We start from the raw sequence: 20,050 nt of genomic DNA, 5'->3' as shown, positions 1-20,050 counted from the left end.
GACTGATACCTTCATGCCTGACGACTGACTCGAGGTGGGGGTGATAGAGGAAGTTATTCGTGTGTGAGACTTGACTCCAGTAAGGCTGATGTCTGAGGATGTCCTAAAATGGACACCGTAGAACAGACACGTCACACTCTGGAGCGCTCTGCTGTGACGTGTCACTGACTCCCCAGCAGCTGGGGGTTGTTGTTGTACTTCCGGGTTCCTCGACCTTGTTTACTCACACAAACTCGGATATTAAGCGTACTAACTGCCTCGCATAGCTCTGAGTTTCCAAAGCCAAACTCCTTTTAAAAGCTGGGGTTGTAATTTTATTAATACAGCACTGGTACAGTAACTGAAGTCCTGTTGCATTTTCTACGTGCTACCATGGTGAGTACTCTTTTTTTATTAACAGCTTTACCACCAGTGAATGGTTCTTATGTTAATACAATGTTGCCTTGAACTTATTGATGTATTACAGTAATACATTAGTTTATGTTTTTTGTAGCAAGCTAGTACCGCTTAAAAATCGTAGCCATGTTTGGACGGTTTCAGAATCACAGTTACACTAGGTGGTATTGCTGTTTTTGTTTTGTTATTTAAAAGATACGGATAATGTAAAGTATATTTGTGGATGGGGGTATTGATTTATTGATTAACATGTATTAGAATGTGTTCATAGTTGTTTCTGGGTAAATTATAATCTTAATGACATTAGAAGATCGTAAGATCATTCCACGCTTAAATAGTAATACTAATACAAAGAACCCTAATGCAAGCCTGTCTATTTCCTACTTCTCATTTTCTTGGATATTCCAAATGCTGCGTGTTTTGCATTTTTTTAAACGTATTATTATTATCATTGTACCTTTACTGTATCGCTGTCCGTTAAGTGTAATGAACCAAGTCACTCTGGCAAGTCAAGTAAACCAGGTGATCCTGTAGGAATCCAGGCAGGACGTGTTGGCGCTGGAGTGTGAAGCAGTGAAATTGAATATGTAGCTCATGATGTTAATGATATTCAAATGGAAGGTAAACAGAACCGGGGTGCGTGGAAATATATTGCAGACGTGAGTCGTTATCTAAATGAATTGAGTAGGGAGTCTGGACTGTGTCACTGGTGGATAAGTACTTGTGATCACTGAAAGGATGTGGGTCTGCTTCATGATTCTTTTACATTTTACAGTCATCCAGAACTATAAAGACCCAATAGTGCTGAATAAAGCAACGGTAAAATAAACTGAAATTCAATGACTAATGTTTCGACTTCAAGTATTTTTCAGTTGTTTAAGGTTTGCTATTTTATTGTAGTTTCGCATTATCACAGTCATATAGATCAAAGTGAAAGTATAAAAACAAAACGCATTTTCCTGGTCCTGTCGCCCCCTGCAGGAGGAGGCCTCCCCTGCGTCCCTCACTGACCTCTGCCTGAGCTTCCTGAGCTCCAATCTGGACCAGTTCTGCTGGGAGCGGCCCGATGGCTCACTGAGCCTCCGAGAGACCGTCGTCTTCCCACAGGAGCTTGCCGACCAGCTGCTGCGCAAGATGGCCACGGAGGGTAAGGGGCTTCCAGAAAGGGTGTCCACAAAACACAGCCCTTTCTATCTGTAATCAGCATAGACTGCAGGCTGATAATGCAGGTACTCCACTGTCTACAGCAAGTTGGAGATGATGGTGCAGCATAGCAGCAGTCTAGGGATGCTAGGTACCATTCATTGCCCAAATTTCCCAAAAATTCAGGATTTGGCACGTTTAAACGTTTAACTTTTAACACGTTAACATTTAAATTAAAACCATCACGAGACGCCCTCCCAAATATTAGTGTATTTAGAAAGGATAGGTATCCGTTCCTGCAAGTGTGTGTGTAAATCAACCCTGTGCTTCATCCTGTGTTTGCCTACATCCCTACAGCAGACTCACAGTAAACGAACAGTAATCTCACAGCACTTCCAGCAGTCTCCCACTCTTATCTCCTCCCCTCTCGTCTCTAGGGATGCTGAATGACAGCACTGTGGGGATATTCCGCAGCTGCCAGTACCTGCGGCTGCGGCGTGCGTGTATCTGCAAGGCGCGCATCTCCGCTGAGGCGTTCCACAAGGCATTCTGCCAGCACCGGCTGCTGGAGCTGGACGCCTCAGGGGTGAATGCAGACGTGGCCATCACAGACATCATCCAGGGGCTGTCCTCTAACAAATGGAACCAGGAGTCCCTGCAGCGGCTGGTGCTGAACGGGCTCACTCTGTCCCTGGAGGATCCCTACGAGCGCTGCTTTAGCCGTCTGGCTGGCCTGCGCGCCCTCGCTATCGCCAACGTGGACTTCTACACGGAGGACCTGTCAGAGGTGTGCTCTCTGCCACGGCTCGAGAGCCTGGACATCTCCAACACCTGCGTGACCGATCTGGCCCCCCTGCTGTCCTGCCGGGAGCGGCTGCGCTCGCTTACCATGCACCACCTCAAGTGCCTCAAGATGAGCACCTCGCAGCTGCTGGATGTGCTGAGCCAGCTGGCTGGGCTGCAGCACCTGGACATCTCGGACGACAAGCAGTTCACCTCGGACATCGCTGGGCACCTGCTGGAACAGCCCGGTATCCTACCCCAGCTGTGCTCACTGGACGTCTCCGGCCGCAAGCAGGTCACCGACAAGGCGGTCAAGGCTTTCGTCCAGCAGAGACCCGGAATGCACTTCATAGGGCTGCTGGCCACCGGCGCTGGGTTCTGTGATTTCCTCTCCGGGGAAGGAAGCCTGAAGGTGTGGTGTGGGTTGGGGGGATCTTGGAAAAGAGGGAGGCAGAAGTGTGCTTTTTAGGAGGATAAATGTTGGTTTCACAGACCCTGATTAAAACCAATACCTTACGTAAGATAACAGTATGTAGTCCAAAATTCTGTGAAACAAACAGTTAAACTTAAGAGTTTCTTAAAAGTTTTAATGAGGCATTGTTTGCAACTTCACTTACAAGTTTCTTAGGTATACAGAAGGATGCGTTTGCATGTATAAACTAGCTTGTGTGGGCCCATCTGTCCGTACAGGGATGATAATTAGCTATTTATTTATAGCAGATTGCAATTCAAAAAGGTGGTGGTTTTAGGTTAGCCCAAGCTTTGGAATCAGAGGGGCACCCTTGTGAACGAGATGTTCCATCTCGAGGATCTATCCATAACTGAAATGGAAACTACCCTTAATGGAAGTGAATACATGTATTTCATAATGATAGGTTTGTGTTTCTGTGTGTGTGTATGTGAGGATCTGTGTGTAAAGCAGAACTGTGTCTCATCCTCTGTTTGCTCACAGGTGTCGGGGGAGGCAAATGAAGCGCAGATCTGCGAAGCTCTCCGGCGCTACAGCGAGCGAGCGTTCTTCGTCAGGGAGGCCCTCTTCCATCTCTTCAGCCTCACACACGTAATGGAGAAAGTTCCACCAGACATCCTAAAGGTGCGCGGAGAGCTCCAGAGTCGGGGAGATACAGGCTATGCTGGGGGCTGAGTCTCTCTTTAGTGACTGTGAAGGGAGCTGTCTGTGTCTGTAGCTGACTGTGTCTTTCAGTTAATAATTTGCTGAAAAATGACTGCGGGTTATAAACTCACAGTAGCTCTGCACCCAGTCCTGGTTTTAGGAACTATCCTCAATTAAGTGTTATTTACATTATCTGGAGCCAGGAGTTTGAGCAAATCAGACCCCTTTTTATATAATTGTTTCTCCCCAATAGCTGCATGAACAACTCCTACAACTTGGTTCAGAGCCGATCAGGGCCTGTTAGAACACATTTCTGACACCTGCTAATTTCAATAACACCTGAAAAATATCAGTACTGGGTACAGGACTAGTGTGAGTTTCTAACCCTGAATACGCAGTACCCTGGCTGTGTCTTTGTGTGTTGATAATGTGTTGAGGGTTCACTGTGTCTCTGTCTATATGTAGTGATGATGTGTCTCTGTGTTTCAGCTGGTTGTCACTGGGATGAAGACCCACCCTCTGAACCTGCACGTGCAGTTGGCTGCTAGTGCCTGTGTATTCAACCTGACTAAGCAGGACCTGGCTGTGGGGATGCCAGTGCGACTGCTGGGCCAAGTCACCCATCTGCTGCTCGAGGCCATGAAGAACTTCCCCAACCACCAGCAGGTACCTACTCCTCTGCAGGGCTCCCCACACTCCCAGTCCCCACTCTCACCAGCAGGTACCTACTCCTCTGCAGGGCTCCCCACACTCCCAGTCCCCACTCTCACCGCAGGTACCTACTCTGCATAGCTCTCCACACTCCCAGTCCCCACTCTCACCGCAGGTACCTACTCTGCAGAGCTCCCCACACTCCCAGTCCCCACTCTCACCGCAGGAACCTACTCTGCAGAGCTCTCCACACTCCCAGTCCCCACTCTCACCGCAGGTACCTACTCTGCAGAACTCTCCACACTCCCAGTCCCCACTCTCACCAGCAGGTACCTACTCCTCTGCAGAGCTCCCCACACTCCCAGTCCTCACTGTTACCAGCAGGTAGCTACTCTGCAGAGCTCCCCACACTCCCAGTCCCCACTCTCACCAGCAGGTACCTACTCCTCTGCAGGGCTCCCCACACTCCCAGTCCTCACTCTCAACAGCAGGTACCTACTCCTCTGCAGGGCTCCCCACACTCCCAGTCCTCACTGTCACCAGCAGGTACCTACTCCTCTGCAGAGCTCCCCACACTCCCAGTCCTCACTGTTACCAGCAGGTACCTACTCCTCTGCAGAGCTCCCCACACTCCCAGTCCTCACTGTTACCAGCAGGTACCTACTCCTCTGCAGGGCTCCCCACACTCCCAGTCCTCACTCTCAACAGCAGGTACCTACTCCTCTGCAGGGCTCCCCACACTCCCAGTCCTCACTGTCACCAGCAGGTACCTACTCCTCTGCAGAGCTCCCCACACTCCCAGTCCTCACTGTTACCAGCAGGTACCTACTCCTCTGCAGAGCTCCCCACCACTTCGTCGCCGACTAGTAATGGATGAATTGTCGCGGACGAATTGTCATGGACCCCTGTGCTATAGCAGGATCTCCAACACCAGCCACAAGCTCCCTCAGCCCCATCAGAACGCCATTCGTTATCTGCCTTGCGGAAATAAACAATTTGCAGTGTTGTTAACCTGTGCACAGGAGAGAAAGTAATTCTAAATATGCACATAGATATGAGAACAGCTGCCAGCTTCTGGTCTTACATTCTTGCATTTTTATGTATATGTAATTATGCAAATAACTGCATGAGCTTATACTTGGGTAGACGCTGTTTTCTGTGATATCATGTATAAGCCCATGAAACTGTCCGAGTGCCAATGCATGTTGTCTGAAAAATAATGTGCATAACTTTGCAATGGCACGGTAAAATAGCTTATCTTTCTGTTTTGTTTCCAGCTCCAGAAGAACTGCCTCCTCTCACTCTGCAGCGACAGGATTCTGCAGGAGGTTCCCTTCAACAGGTTAGTGGCTGGCCCAGGGGATGCAGCAATGCAGCCTGATCTTGCCATACAGTGGTTGTGTACCGGGGAAGCTACTGCTGTAGCCCAGGTCCTGTGTTTGAAGCCCAAGCCTCCTGTCATTTGCACAATATTCCCAGGTGCACCTTGTATGGCACCAGCCAAAGATAACACCAGTTAGGTTTAAAATAAATAAATAAATAAAAAGTTATATGGTGCAAACATATGTGTGGCTCAGGCCTCTACATTCCGGGTTGATGACCTGTGCCCCTGTGCCCATGCAGACTGTGTCTGGTTTGAACACGTTTGGAGCCTGCAGCTGCTCTAGTTACACCGCTCTACGAGCAGGTACATCACATTAAGCTTGAGACTTTAATGACAGTCTGTTGTTCGTCACACAAGTAAAAGTTTTCAACCCGAGATACATTATCCATAACTATTAAACACTCAATAGTGCTACATTTAGAAATACTAAAAAAAACGTTCAATGATAAACAAAAAAAGTTCAATGATAAACATTTTGACTTGGAAGATTTTTAATGGCTTCAACAAGACTAGACAACAAGTATTTCTAAGTTTCCACCCCTGCTGACCTGTCCCTGGCTGTTGGCTGCAGGTTCGAGGCTGCCAAGCTGGTGATGCAGTGGCTGTGTAACTATGAGGACCAGAACATGCAGAGGATGGCCGTGGCAATCATCTCCATCCTGGCAGCTAAGGTGAGTGGTGGAAGAATTACTCATCGAGGCTGGTGCCAGGGTTATAGAGAGGCTGTGAAACCCAGGGATACAGCTCCATTCATGGTTTAGGCTTTTGTTTGTGGAATTCCTGGATTCATTTGTCAGTTCCTGTCCAAGGGCTCTGTGGAAAGGTATTGTGCTCAGTTTATAAGCTTCAGGTTTGAGCTAGTCTCAACTACGAATGGAGCTGATCCCAGATATAACAGAAACTACAGCCTTATAAAAGTTTACAACAGTAAAAACATACATGTGACAAGGCATAGCAAAGCATGGGTAAGCATTGTAAAGAGGTATGGTAAAGCATATTGACAAACCATGATAAATGCATAGTAAAACCATAGGAAAATTATACAAAAACTGCAAAAATGACTGTGCAAATTTACCATGGTAAACTTTTATAAGGGAAGCTGCTGTCCTGTCCCATATATAAAGAGTATCCTGAGTCTGAACCCCATTGTGTTTTCTCAGCTCTCCACAGAGCAGACCGCCCAGCTGGGAGCAGAGCTCTTTATTGTCCGGGTGAGTCCTTTCGCTTTTATTTAAACGCATGCTTTCCTGATGCATTTCCAGAGCTGTGAGGAATACCAGTAGCAGTAGTTTAAACTTTGTCTGCTTGACTTAGTTTCTTCTAGTTTTAGCTTGGTGCAAAGTTTACCCTCTGTGGTGCTTTATGTTTGAACATACCATATCAGATGCTGTTGGTTTGAAAGGGCTATTTCACTTGTTAAATATCGGTGTGCATGGGGGAGGAGTTGTGCAAACTCTAAGGGTGTTTGATTCTGTTTAATCATAAAGCTTGTATTAAATGCATGTAAACATATTTGTAAAAATGATGACCAATAACAAGAAGCATGCCAATAGAGTTTAAAACAAATGCCTGAAATATGAACGTGTAACTGTGCATGTGTACAGTGTTATTGTCTGCATGGAATAAATGCTGAATATTAAATCGACTTGCACTGTGTAGTAACTACTATGTCAACACTAAGACCAATACATGTATTTCACACACATCTTTCTGAAAACGTTTAGATATTCAAACTATTAGATAACTCTGCCCCCCCCCCCCCCAGCAACTCCTGCACATTGTGAAGCAGAAGACAAGCCAGAGCCTGGTGGACACCACACTGAAGTTTACACTGAGCGCGCTGTGGAACCTTACGGACGAGTCGCCCACCACCTGCCGCCACTTCATTGAGAACCAGGGGCTGGAGCTCTTCATGAAGGTGCTGGAGGTGAGGCGTCCCAGACATGCAGACACACTGCCTGCCGAACTGAGCAACTTCAGACCCCTGAACTAACCCGGGGCATGACTGCACAGCGCACCAGTGTTAACAACTCAGAAAAAAAAATTTTTACCAATAGCTTTCCAGCCCAATATTCACAATGCCACTAAAGTACTTCTTATGAAGAAATACAGTAGACGCTCGCTTAAAGGCCAGACCGCATTTAAGGACATCTGTTGTGAAGATGTTGACCGGCTGGTTTGTGTGTGTCTATTGTAATCTCTTTACTTTCTTTTTTCTCTCAACAGTCTTTCCCTTCTGAATCCTCCATACAGCAGAAGGTGCTGGGTCTGTTGGTGAGTGTCTGTCTGTATTTGTATTTTTTATATTAAACTGAAAGGAAGTGAAAGCAACTGTGTGCCCACCTGCTCTGAATTAAAGCCAGCAGTCCAAGCGCATGTCGTCTCAAGTGATCTAGTCTTGCAATGGCTTTAATTGTGGATATAGAGCTGCAGATTCATTTGTAAAGGTATCAATCAAAGCTCTATGTCTGGTACAGAGTGAGTTCCAGAACCTGTTATCCCTTTTACAATGTCATCCATATATCTGTAAAACACTCAATAGTGATAAATACTAAAAGAAACTGCAAGTTGAAAGACTTTTTGTCGAAACGTTTCTCATTTCTTTTATAATGGCAGGAACATGAAACTCTTTCTTTTTCTCCAAATTCATGAATATGAGAAAAAAAGGGCTAGATTTTCTAAGCTATTTACTCAGAATCTCCATTTGTGCAAAACACAAAAGAAGAAAGCAAGTAAGAAACAACTAGTTGCAAGCCCCAAAAGGAAATTTCTTTTTCATTTGTTTGTATCTGGATTGGGGACTTTTACCTGGAGCCCTAAGTGTCATAGTTGTGAAGTGTTTGTGCTGGCTGCAACAGCTGCCCCTTGTGTCCCCAGAACAACATTGCGGAGGTGAAGGAGCTGCATGCGGAGCTGATGTGGAAGAGCTTCGTGGAGCACATCAGCGTGCTTCTCCACAGCAGTGAGGTGGAGGTGAGCTACTTCGCTGCAGGGATCATCGCGCACCTCATGTCCCGCGGAGAGGAGGCCTGGACACTGAGCACCAGCCTGCGCACGTCCCTGCTGCAGCAGCTAGTACGTCACGCTTCTCTCATTCCTGGGGGTCTCTGTAAAACTGGGGTCTCACTGGGACACTTCCACAGCAGGGCTGTTCTATTCTGTTTAATTTCCTAAAGGATTAAACACGTTTCAACACTAACATATTTGGGATGTTTGTAAGCTTCCTTAAAGTCCGCCATCATAACTTTAAAAGCTGTAAATGATTGCAACATGTATTTGTGTAGAAGCCTGTATATGTGCACAGTATTGAATTGCGTATGAATTGCGAGTGAAGAGATACTGAATATGGAATACCTAGTTAAGCTTAGTTCTTCGAAGTAACGCAGTTCTAACCCTGCTGTGATTGCTTTGCAGCACTCTACGATCCTCAAGTGGCCCACACCCGAGTGTGAGATGGTGGCATACAGGTAAGACAGAGGCACTGTGGCCCTAGTCTGTGAACACACAGGGAGGGGCAGACACCCTCCGATACAGACACACAGGGAGGGGCAGACACCCTCCGATACAGACACACAGGGAGGGGCAGACACCCTCCGATACAGACACACAGGGAGGGGCAGACACCCTCCGATACAGACACACACAGAGGGAGGGGCAGACACCCTCCGATACAGACACACACACAGGGAGGGGCAGACACCCTCTGATACAGACACACACACACAGGGAGGGGCAGACACCCTCTGATACAGACACACACACAGGGAGGGGCAGACACCCTCTGATACAGACACACACACAGGGAGGGGCAGACACCCTCTGATACAGACACACAGAGGGAGGGGCAGACACCCTCTGATACAGACACACACACACAGGGAGGGGCAGACACCCTCTGATACAGACACACACACAGGGAGGGGCAGACACCCTCTGATACAGACACACACAGAGGGAGGGGCAGACACCCTCCGATACAGACACACAGGGAGGGGCAGACACCCTCTGATACAGACACACACAGAGGGAGGGGCAGACACCCTCCGATACAGACACACAGGGAGGGGCAGACACCCTCTGATACAGACACACACACACACACACACACACAGAGGGAGGGGCAGACACCCTGTGATAGACACACACACACACAGAGGGAGGGGCAGACACCCTCTGATACAGACACACACACACACACACACACACAGAGGGAGGGGCAGACACCCTGTGATACAGACAGACGAACAACGCACATTGTTTTTTAATAATGACGGAAATAAGACGTGATTGAATAGCCTGAATATAATACCCTGAGCTGAGAGCAGCGCCTGGACCAGACTGCTGAAAGGTCTGGGCGGCAGGTCTTGGGGTACACTCCTGATTCATTAAAATATTCAGATGAAGAGCCATTCAGGTGCATTTTAATTGTAAAGTATTGACAAAATGTTCCACAATATTCTTGTATTTCCACCCCTGTAGGTGCTGTATTTGGGTTTGTATTAGAATCAGATCCATTGCTTAACACATTGCCTGATAAAAATGCACACGACGGATGGGTTTTTTCGTTGCAGTGATTCATTATTCTGTTTCACTGTTTCTCTAGGTCGTTTAACCCTTTCTTTCCCCTGCTCAAGTGCTTCAGCACCCCGGGAGTGCAGCTGTGGGCTGCCTGGGCTGTGCAGCACGTATGCAGTAAAAATGGTAAAGTATTATTATTACATGAATGCACTTCTTTTTCTGGGGAAAGTAACCCTTTAGTTTATAACAGCAGAGTCACACTACACATTTATAGTCGACTATGGCACACCCCTGTGGCTCTAATCACAACTATCTCAGTACTAGCTAACTTGTTATATATGCGTACTGCATATTCTTTAAACAAAGTGTCGTCTGACCCTCCCTCTCCACGCAGCGTCCCGGTACTGCAGCATGCTGATCGAGGAGGGGGGGATGCAGCACCTGTACCAGGTGAAGGAGAACCCCCAGACTCACCCTGACGTGCAGCGCGTGTCGTCTAGCATCCTGGAGAGCCTGGAGAGGCACCTGGCACGCACCGGGCAGACAGTGCCCCCCTACAGACCAGGCTGTGCATGACAGGCATGGTGAGTCACAGGGGGAGAAGGGGCTACAGCACAGAAGCTTCTATAGAAAAAGTTTAGGTACAACGCAGTGACGTCCACATAAAAGTAATGCACAAAAGAAGCAGGTGTAAAGTATTGTGTCCTTGTGAGCCACTGGGGTACAGCATTGCAACTGGGTCATTCTCTGCTAGTGTAACTTACAAACACAGTCCTAATTTTCTCTGCAAAGGAATGATTTTTTTTCAAGAAGTAAGATCAATGACAACAAACAGATTTAGAGAAAATGTTTTGAAAATTGTCCTCTCTCTCACCTCCCAGATGAGAACTTTCACTTAGCCAGGCTGAATGCCAGAACAATCCCTGACCCCGATTCTGTGAACTGTGCTGGATATTCGATGTGTGTTACTAAGAGAAGCTCCATTCCTGTGTGCGTAGGGAGGATCCGCGCCAGTCCTTTCCTCTCGAGCCAGGAGTGGGGAAAGAGCAGGATCACTGGAGGAAACTACTACTAATGACTTTCACACATCCATGCACCCATGCAGGCAAGCAGGGAGGCAGGTGGACATTTATACTGTGTATGTAAATACTAGCTCTTTCTCATATTTTATGGATTGGGAGAAAAAGCAAAAAAAAAAGTTTTAAGTGCCAAGTTTTTTTTTATTTATTCTTTTTTGCATTTTAATTTGCAGTTTGAAAGGATTTTTTTGGTTTGTTTCCTTGTTCTTTCTAGAAACAAACTGCAAAACATGTGTATTCAATTTTAGTTTAAAGGGTTTGTACAGTATTTATCCTGGTTTTGAGCAGTGCCATCCATCTGTGTGTGTTCAGTGTTGGGCTGCATATTCTATCATGACCTTCATATTTGTCCCTGCTTTGGAAACATCTCTTTTCCAAGGAGGTTCTTCTTTCCATGATATTGATTGCACAGTTAGCATGTGGAAGCAGCAGGAGAGAGCACACAGTCAGTGGCTGAGCTACTGGGACCTGTATTGTGTTACCATTGCTGTTCTTAGATGCATGCTGAAATCTGAGCTGGGTTGATAATTGCCTTGTTGAACGCACTGTTAATAAAACAATCAACCCCAGTATCCATCACAGTACTGTACATAGCTGTTATAAACTAGATAGTAGTGCGTGTGAGTATTAGGATGTTGATGGGCAGCCGCCACACAGGTGCTGAGCTGCAAGTGTTACCATTCAACCAGTAGTGTTTGGGTGGAGCGCATATATAATTAATTTCACATTATTATATTGTTGTGCATGGAAATTATATGATTATTTATATATATATATATATATATATATATATATATATATATATATATATATATATATATATATATATATATATATATATATATATATATGATTCTGCTGACCTTTGGGGCAACCAGGTTATGTCCTTTTGTGGACTATTCCCCTGCAGCCTGCTGTGGGAAAGAGGGGTGAACAATCATTCAGCTGTGTTCCTAATGAGAATGATTTCCAGAACAGCATCTGTATTAAAGACTCTTGTTAATGCTTTAGGAGAGTTTTTTTGTTAAACTAGCATTAATTCCAATCTGACTGCTCCCCTCATCACTGTGTAGTGGATCTTTTATATTCTGAACACCACTTTAAAAAGTCTGATTTCATTCGGGGTGCATTACCGTCACCAGCCCTTGTCTGCACGTTGGATTCTTGTTCCCTGGTATTGGAGCCCCCAATGCTCTGTGCAGGAGATTATTCTGTTACTGGTATGCACTAGCGTTAGTAATATTGTGTTTGCAACAATTGTGTACATATTATTATTTATATTACGTAGGTATAAGCTAAAGCAGAATCAAGCACAAATACATATATTATGACTTTACAAAATATATTAAAAGAAGGTGTCGGGATAGGGGAGCAGTTCAAGGACTGGCACAGACACTAATCAAGATAGGTAATAAACTATCGGATTAAGAGTGATGATAAATTCAGTGTTTACTTTTGAGTCATTATTTTTTAAATAAAAGAACAAGAATGCTGTCTTATTTTATTTTTTACCAAAACCAATTACTTACAAGAAGAAAACAAAACACTACATTCCATTAACACTGGAATAATATTGGTTAATAATCCACATAGAAATAAACACTTTCCCAGGAAATATTTATATAATGTGGAAATTATTTTAATTTTATATTTTTTTATACAGGAGGGGAAATCCACATCTGAAAGCCAAATTCTCTCAATCAAATACATAAGGAAATAAAAAATGAAGAAATAACACAAGGCTGTGGCCCTTTAATTATTAAGGAAGTGAAAATGAGAAAGTCAAAATCCCACCTGCTAGGCAGTGCTAGAGGCGGATCGCTGGATTTGTTGGCAGGCACGCCTAGGTACTACTGATCTACAGCGTACCAGACTACCTGACAGGTGTGTGTTACCACCAGGGTCTGAAGTCTAATTACTATGCATATAGTACAAACAAACAAAAAAATTACCATCGAGATATGCATCGAATGCTAAAGACGATTAACCATGCAATGATTAACCAATCAATGACTAACCAATCGTGACAGCCACGTATGACGCAGCTCTGCTGTTTATGGTGTATATAGTCTCGATTATTTCATGTGCTGTAATTTAAAAATGCCCAATGTTACATTCTACCACAATCTTATTAACTGTCACGTTTCCAGTGATTCACTTCACATTACTCTCCTGTTCACTGGTCAGTTTGGCTATAACTTTGCTCGATACTTTCTTGGGTAATTGCAATTGCACTCTTACATTATTTGTCCAGTAGGGGCGCGCTCACTCCATTTCAGTGCAAGCAGTCTTACCTGTCCTGCACACGTGTTTGTCTTTCTCACTGGAGTGTTCCATTAGGAAGCTAGGTAACACTGCTAAAACTGACTAAAGATAAGAACATGGATTGTAAGCATGGCTTGGCACTCGTTTAACATACAGATAAACGCGCAGGATATTGATTCAGTTAACAGATGAGATTGTTCTGCTGATGAGTATGAGCAAAACAAACACATCTAACAGCTGTTAAAAAAAACAGAGGTGTGGTGCTGGTGCTTTTCTGATAGGTGTGTCCGCTCTTATACAAGTGTACCATAGTAAAAAGTACAAGAAAGCATGGTAGAGTAAACTCATATTAAAAAACAGGGAAAACAAACCCTTATATAAGTTTTTCATAGTTAAAGCGCAGCAAAGTGTAATAAAGCACAGTTAAAACACAGGTAAGCTTTGTAAAGCCCAGAGAGGTATGGTAAAGCATATTTTAAAAAAACACACACACACACATTACAAACCATAGTAAGCTATGGTAAATGCATAGTATAGCGAAGGGAAAAACATTAACAAACTTAAAAATACTGTGGTAAATCCATAGTAAAGCAAGGGGAAACTGCATAATAATTATGATGGAGATTTACAGTGCTGAACTTCTGTAAGGGAGCTCTGGCAAGTCTAGATGGATCCAGACATGAGAGGGCGGCTGAGTGACAGACCTCTCCTGCCAGTAGAGCTGACCTGCTGTAAAACGAGCAAGTCCAGACACGCTAAAGGACAGCCGAGGCTGCAAACACCCAGCATGCACTGCTTTCCCCAGGGTCGGCTTGTTATCAGCATCAGCAAACTGCAGTGGCAGTCTGGAGGGTTCTGAGGAAAGGAATTAATCCTTTGAAACCCACAGCCTTCCCCAGCCTCTGGAGTGAGTGAGTGAACCAGACGTGAACCACAAAAGAAAAGGTGATTGTTTCCATAACGTTCAAATACAGAGACAAATCGCTGTACATGAATTCAATGCTGTGTTATGAGCACTGAAGTCAATTCATATATCATTTCTGTAATTCTTATAAAATACATGACAAAATCTTTCAAAACTACAAATGTCTCCATCTTAAAGTGGAAACTGAGGGTAATGAAAGTTCCTCTAACAAGTCAAACGCAGATGTTTTTGTTATACAGAACTTAAAAACACAACCAAGTTTAGTTTCTTTAATTATTGAGAAATTATGCCTAGGAGTATGACATATTTTTTATACTACATTTATAACGTTTACAACTGTTTCACACTTAGTTTTGTGCTGCATTTATGTTTGAGGTGTCAACACTAAAAAGGACGAGAGCCAGAGGCTCCATGGAGACGTCTCTGCCCTGCCTCAGCTCCGCTCCGGCTGGTGTGCAGTCTCCTCGGGAGCCCTGCTGAATATGTCCTGGATGGAGAGCTCCCTCTCGCTGTCAGGGATGCCTCGGTGCCGGATGTAGCGAGCCTTGCCTGCCTCGGCCAGCGCCTCGCTGAAGCTGGGCAGGGTGTACAACGTCCGGAGGGAGCCGTCAGGGGCCAGGGCGTCCAGGTTCAAGCGAGAGGGGTCCAGCAGGGGGGACACGGGGGGGAGGGAGACGCTGCGCCGCGGATCAGGACTGCACTTCACCCCCCCGTCGGAATCCTCGGACCACCACCCCTCCCCTGCCATCGCCACGGAGACCGGCTCCGACCCCCCCTTCCCCCGCCCCACACCGATGAACTTGTTGATTCGTGCCTGCAGAGTGTGAGAGAGGCCTGCTGGGATAGCCTGTCCTCCACCCCGCAAGGGCATGAGTTTCTGAGACCTAGGAGAGAAGGCACACAGCAGTGTGTTAGACAGTCCCAGAGTAAGCTGATCCAGCCCGGAGGGGAAGGTCAAGCCCCTTTTAGTTAAGAAGCACCCAGTGGAAAGGAGAGCGCAGTGCCACTGCGTTAATATTTAACTGACACCAGAGAGGGAGAGATAGGGGGATAGGGAGTGGGGGCAGATGAGGGAGAAGGACAGACAGGGTAGGGAGATGGAGAAGGAGAGAGGGAGGAGATAGGAAGAGGGAGAGGGAGAGGGAGAAAGGTCTATTGGACCGACATCGAACTGGAAATATTTACAGCATACCAAACATCGAGCTGAATGAGAGTTTTTATAAAGTTCCATTTTAGCAACACAGTATCTGATCCAATGAGCCGGAAAAGCACTGAAACACAAACCTGAGATTGGCTTACTTCCCAGAGCTCTGTATCCGAACCCCTGCTACATGCACACGCACAGACACTGACACGGGTAAATAATTCAGTGAACAACTTCAATTCAATTGCAGCTAAAGGAGTTGCTCAAGATCTTTGATGGCACAAGCCCATAAGGAATATAATGTTTGTGACTGTTAAAGCTCAGCTCTGAACCTGCCTGGTGCTGTCCACTCCACCATCACTGCAAAGCTCCCTTTAATTGTGGGCTGATTGGGTGTCTGACTTGGCAAGAAAGGATTCCAGCACACATAACAGGGAGAAGTAGTGAGAGTGCTTTACAGAGCTCTAGGAAAGGGGTTAACAAAGACCCTACTCTACACGCCGGTTATACACTGAAAAAGAGGTATAGGACACACACAGAAGAGCCCAGGTGTTGTAGAACTGTGTTTCCCTCCTGCACACATGCACCCTCCTCACCCGAGTCCATCGGGCTTGCTGGTAGCCCCGCTGGGGATGGTGGGTAGGAAGGCCCTCTTGGGCGCCCCTGGGGGACGGTGTGCTCTCTCGTAGTCGGAGCAGATTTCCCCAGAGCTGCGGCAGGAGCTCCCTGAGGAGACAAACCCAGAGTGAACATCATGACATCACCCCTGAATCCACAACCGCACTGCTGGACAATGCATTCCATTTCCAGAAACTCAAATCATGCTTAACGTGCATGAGGCCACTGAAAGCTGTTCAGTCCAGTTCACAGTACCTATGCTTTATTACACTTTGCTATGCTTTTACAATGCTAAACCTTTATAAAGGAATTGGGATCAGCATGCATCAGTGACTTGTGCTGTACTGTGTGTGTGAGTGCAGCCTCCTCACCCTGCCTCATGCCGCTCAGGTCCCTCTGGATGCGCCTCTGCTCACGCGCCATGGTGTTGACGTGGTAGAGCCGCACCCCGTCCAACCGGTGCAGTCTGCTGAGGAGCCTAGCCTCCACCCGCTTCGCATCCCTGTCCTCCGCTTCGGAGCGCCGCGACATCTCTGCCTCTGAGAACAGCACCCGGGAACGCTGCATCCTGGGAAACAGCAGAGGCACCTCAACACATGAGGGACTGGGGGGAGGGGATCTAATGGTAAGAGCTGAGGGACTGGGAGGGAGGATTGTGGTCTAGGGGTTAGAGCTGAGAGACTGTGAGGCAGTGTGGTCTAGGGGTTAGAGCTGAGAGACTGGGAGGCAGTGTGGTCTAGGGGTTAGAGCTGAGAGACTGGGTGGCAGTGTGGTCTAGGGGTTAGAGCTGGGAAGCAGTGTGGTCTAGGGGTTAGAGCTGAGAGACTGGGTGACAGTGTTGTCTAGGGGTTAGAGCGGAGGGACTGAGAGTCAGGGAGTGTGGTTTAGGGGTTAGAGCTGAGGGACTGGGTGGCAGTGTGGTCTAGGGGTTAGAGCTGAGGGACTGAGAGGCAGTGTGGTCTAGGGGTTAGAGCTGAGAGACTGGGAGGCAGTGTGGTCTAGGGGTTAGAGCTGAGTTATTGGGAGGCAGGGAGTGTGGTTTAGGGGTTAGCTGAGAGACTGGGAGGCAGTGTGGTCTAGGGGTTAGAGCTGAGTTACTGGGAGGCAGGGAGTGTGGTTTAGGGATTAGAGCTGAGAGACTGGGAGGCAGGGAGTGTGGTTTAGGGGTTAGAGCTGAGGGACTGGGAGGCAGGGAGTGTGGTTTAGGGATTAGAGCTGAGAGACTGGGAGGCAGGGAGTGTGGTTTAGGGGTTAGAGCTGAGGGACTGGGAGGCAGGGAGTGTTGTTTAGGGGTTAGAGCTGAATAACTGGGTACCGGTATTGATTGATCATGTGAAGTGGTTGCTAGGATCAGCTCTATTATTGGGGATTAGACAATGTAATCAGGCCATCAAAATAATTCTGCACATTAACCATGACTGAGCACTAACTCTTATCAACAGGCCCTTGTTTGCACAGTAAGCTGATTTTACAAATTGAAATTGTAATGAAAGCGTGCAAATGTGCCAAAGGATGATATTTACACAATGTTGTTGTTTTAGTAACTTAATGAAGTCTAACTGCACTAGATAATTATACTGCATAGCCGAAGCACAGAGTCTCTTATAATCGTGTTTCAGACTTTTCATTTCAAAGTATGGAACCTTAAATTCCCTTTTTAATTGCCTCCAAGAATATTTTAAATATTAAACCGAGGTTATACAAAATGTGGTTACTGTAGTAGGTTTAACCTTCTCTAAATCTGCTCCTAACATTGAAACAAACACACACAAGGGCAGCTGTACCTTACAAGGAACATATTTTGTTACCATGGTTATAAAATACTATCTCCAGCAGTCGTGTCAAGGCAGGGAAGGTGGATTGTTGCACAGAAATCCACACTGTGACCCAGAGAAGCTCAACAGCAACAGGTTTTACACCAGTCCAAATACTCTCGCAGTTATTTCGGGGGAAAAAAAAACTGCTGCCAATTATTTGCCTTGCATTTTTCTAACCTAAACTGAAAAAGGCATGTTGTTTATGATAAATTCAGTGGAGAACGTAACATATCCTGTGTAATAAGAGCCCAGTCTGTTTTTTGATGTTCGGATTGAACTCTGTGGTTTTATCTGGGAAGTGTGAACTGAGATGCACGGCTGGTTTCACAGACCTGATTACTAATCTTGGATTATTTTACCAAAAAAAAAAAAAAACATGAGTTAGTCCAAGATTCGTGCTAATCTAGCTCTGTGAAACCAGCCAATGGACCTCACTGGGTTCTCATCTCCGTTGAATTGAATTGAATGTATTTGCTGTGGGTTTAAGAGGTCTATTTTAATGATCAGAACTATTTTAATCCTGCTTCTAAACCCCCCCCCCCCCCCCCCCCCGTTCATATACTTCAAATAGACCTAACAAATCTTCCCCCTTCCCCTATATAATCCTCTTTTTCATATGCACCTTTGCAGCGCATAGGTGATCAATTACCTCGTAGTTATTGTGTTCTGAAGTCTGAATTCTGATATTAATTACAAGCATACAAACCATCTTCCACTTGTGAAATAACATGGAAAAATCGAATTCAAATCAGTTGTGATCTTGCATTCCTCATGAAATCACAGTCTCCGCTCTAACGCAGCTAAGCTTAAAGACGCCCACGCAGCAGCCACGTAGAATTGAATACAACAAAACAAAAACAAAAAATAAGCAAAACTGACCTTTTTATGAATCTGTTTCAGGACAGAAAACTTCACTGTGGTATAGTCCTGTGCAGGTGGACATGTGATAATAACGCGGTCTGGACAGCTGGTATTTCTCGTTAGCCGAACACTTCCCTCTCTGCGCTGCACAATCGCCTCTCACCGCATTTTGCCTTGATTGATTAGCTAATAACACTTGTTTTGAAGATGTGTTAACGCCCCCAGATATAATACCACAATTCTAAAACCCAGCGCCTTATTTCCATGAGTGCGATGCGCTAAACTCCAGGTTTATTACACATGAAAGGGAAAGGGTTTAAAGGATAAGAGTCATAACAAAGTTACAGCGCTTTATGGCACCGGCAAAGCTTATGCATTCAGTCTCAGGCTGTTGTTAGTCTTTGCAAGTCTGTAGCCACCAGTTGCGACTGTGTCTCCTTGGGGGGGGGGGGGGGGGCTGAACCGTCTAAAATAAATCGCTGTGATTCTGTGTGACGCACTACCTCTTTCTCTCTCTCTCTCTGACAAAGTGTGGGTCGGTTCTTCACATAGGCTGGTCATAGGAGGGGCTACAGCTCTGAAATCGTCAAGATTTTATTTAGACAATGACATACATTATTATGGGTTTAAGCTGCCGAATCAAACCTGTTTCTCCTGGTAGCAGTACACTACAGTACTACAGCAATCAATGGCAGGCCAGTAATACATTTTAGACACCATTTTTTATACAGTAGTATGCATTTTATCAGCAGAGGTAATTTTAATTATCTATTCCAAAGATTGAATGTGCGCTTGGTCTGGCCAGTGTTATCTTCACTGCTTAATGCTTTATATAGTTGATGTAATGTAGTTTTCCCAATCACTCAGCTATAATCACTAGAAGACCATGCCTCCCTCCCAGTCCCTCAGCTCTGACCACTGGGCCCCACTGTCTCCCAGTCCCTCAGCTCTGACTACTAGGCCCCACTGTCTCCCAGTCCCTGAGCTCTGACCACAGGAGGAATTCTGAACTAGTCCTTCCTCTTGTGGTAGAGCTGGCATGAGCCCAGTTCAGACTCAGCCCTGGGCTGTGTGTCTCACGTTCACTGGGCCCTGTTGCTAGGCGAAAAAAACGGACAAAGAAATGTGATCCACCAGCTTAAAGGGTTGCCATGGAGACCAAACTTTTGTTCCCCAAGATGCTGAATGCTCAAGACAATGAGCGGTCATGTGATTACTTGCAATTCCCAGACTAAGGGGCCTCACCATGGAGGATGGTCTTAAGATGAACCTTTTATACAAGTTTCCAAGTTTTAGATTTTTCTTTTATTTGAATGCAGGGCTTATGTGAGGTCCACTAGATGGGAGCAGGC

The 20,050-nt window shown here is 45.9% G+C and overlaps 2 protein-coding genes across 3 annotated transcripts; one reads left to right on the top strand and one right to left on the bottom strand.

Moving 5' to 3' along the window:
• The first annotated feature begins 62 nt into the window (after positions 1-62).
• On the top strand, positions 63-11,827 carry zyg11 (zyg-11 family member, cell cycle regulator). 2 transcript variants are annotated; one of them, XM_034014361.3, is made up of 15 exons: positions 63-375; positions 1,378-1,543; positions 1,977-2,734; positions 3,275-3,415; positions 3,926-4,102; positions 5,365-5,429; positions 6,043-6,142; positions 6,632-6,682; positions 7,237-7,398; positions 7,698-7,745; positions 8,349-8,546; positions 8,886-8,938; positions 10,075-10,172; positions 10,384-10,573; positions 10,988-11,827. In XM_034014361.3, exons 1-14 carry the CDS (start codon positions 373-375, stop codon positions 10,563-10,565), a joined length of 2,202 nt encoding a protein of 733 aa, XP_033870252.1. In that variant the 5' UTR covers positions 63-372; the 3' UTR covers positions 10,566-10,573; positions 10,988-11,827. The 2 variants fall into 2 exon arrangements, with proteins under 2 accessions (XP_033870252.1, XP_033870244.1); XM_034014353.3 differs by having other exon boundaries at positions 65-375; positions 10,871-11,827.
• Positions 11,828-14,513: 2,686 nt separating this feature from the next.
• Positions 14,514-19,123, bottom strand: LOC117411323 (coiled-coil domain-containing protein 190-like). Its single transcript, XM_034018668.3, has 4 exons — positions 18,717-19,123; positions 16,392-16,588; positions 15,999-16,128; positions 14,514-15,142 (listed from the first exon to the last, which is right to left on the bottom strand). The coding sequence occupies exons 2-4, from the start codon at positions 16,585-16,587 to the stop codon at positions 14,692-14,694; spliced, it is 777 nt and encodes a 258-aa protein (XP_033874559.2). The 5' UTR covers position 16,588; positions 18,717-19,123; the 3' UTR covers positions 14,514-14,691.
• Positions 19,124-20,050: the final 927 nt, after the last annotated feature.

This window comes from Acipenser ruthenus, chromosome 10, assembly GCF_902713425.1.
Source record: "Acipenser ruthenus chromosome 10, fAciRut3.2 maternal haplotype, whole genome shotgun sequence".
NCBI classification, from domain to species: Eukaryota; Metazoa; Chordata; class Actinopteri; order Acipenseriformes; family Acipenseridae; genus Acipenser; species Acipenser ruthenus.
The sequence above is the reverse complement of the archived record's forward strand: the minus strand, read 5'-3'. Positions and strand labels throughout refer to the sequence as shown.

Excerpts from the sequence above, each read along its gene's own strand:
- zyg11 (XM_034014361.3), top strand. Across the intron at positions 2,735-3,274 it reads CCGGGGAAGGAAGCCTGAAG|GTGTCGGGGGAGGCAAATGA; the intron begins GTGTGGTGTGGG and ends GTTTGCTCACAG. Across the intron at positions 7,399-7,697 it reads TCTTCATGAAGGTGCTGGAG|TCTTTCCCTTCTGAATCCTC; the intron begins GTGAGGCGTCCC and ends TTCTCTCAACAG.
- LOC117411323 (XM_034018668.3), bottom strand. The coding sequence starts at position 16,587 with ATGCAGCGTTCCCGGGTGCTGTTCTCAGAGGCAGAGATGTCGCGGCGC. Across the intron at positions 16,129-16,391 it reads CCTGAGCGGCATGAGGCAGG|GGAGCTCCTGCCGCAGCTCT; the intron begins GTGAGGAGGCTG and ends TTGTCTCCTCAG. Across the intron at positions 15,143-15,998 it reads AGCAAGCCCGATGGACTCGG|GTCTCAGAAACTCATGCCCT; the intron begins GTGAGGAGGGTG and ends CTTCTCTCCTAG.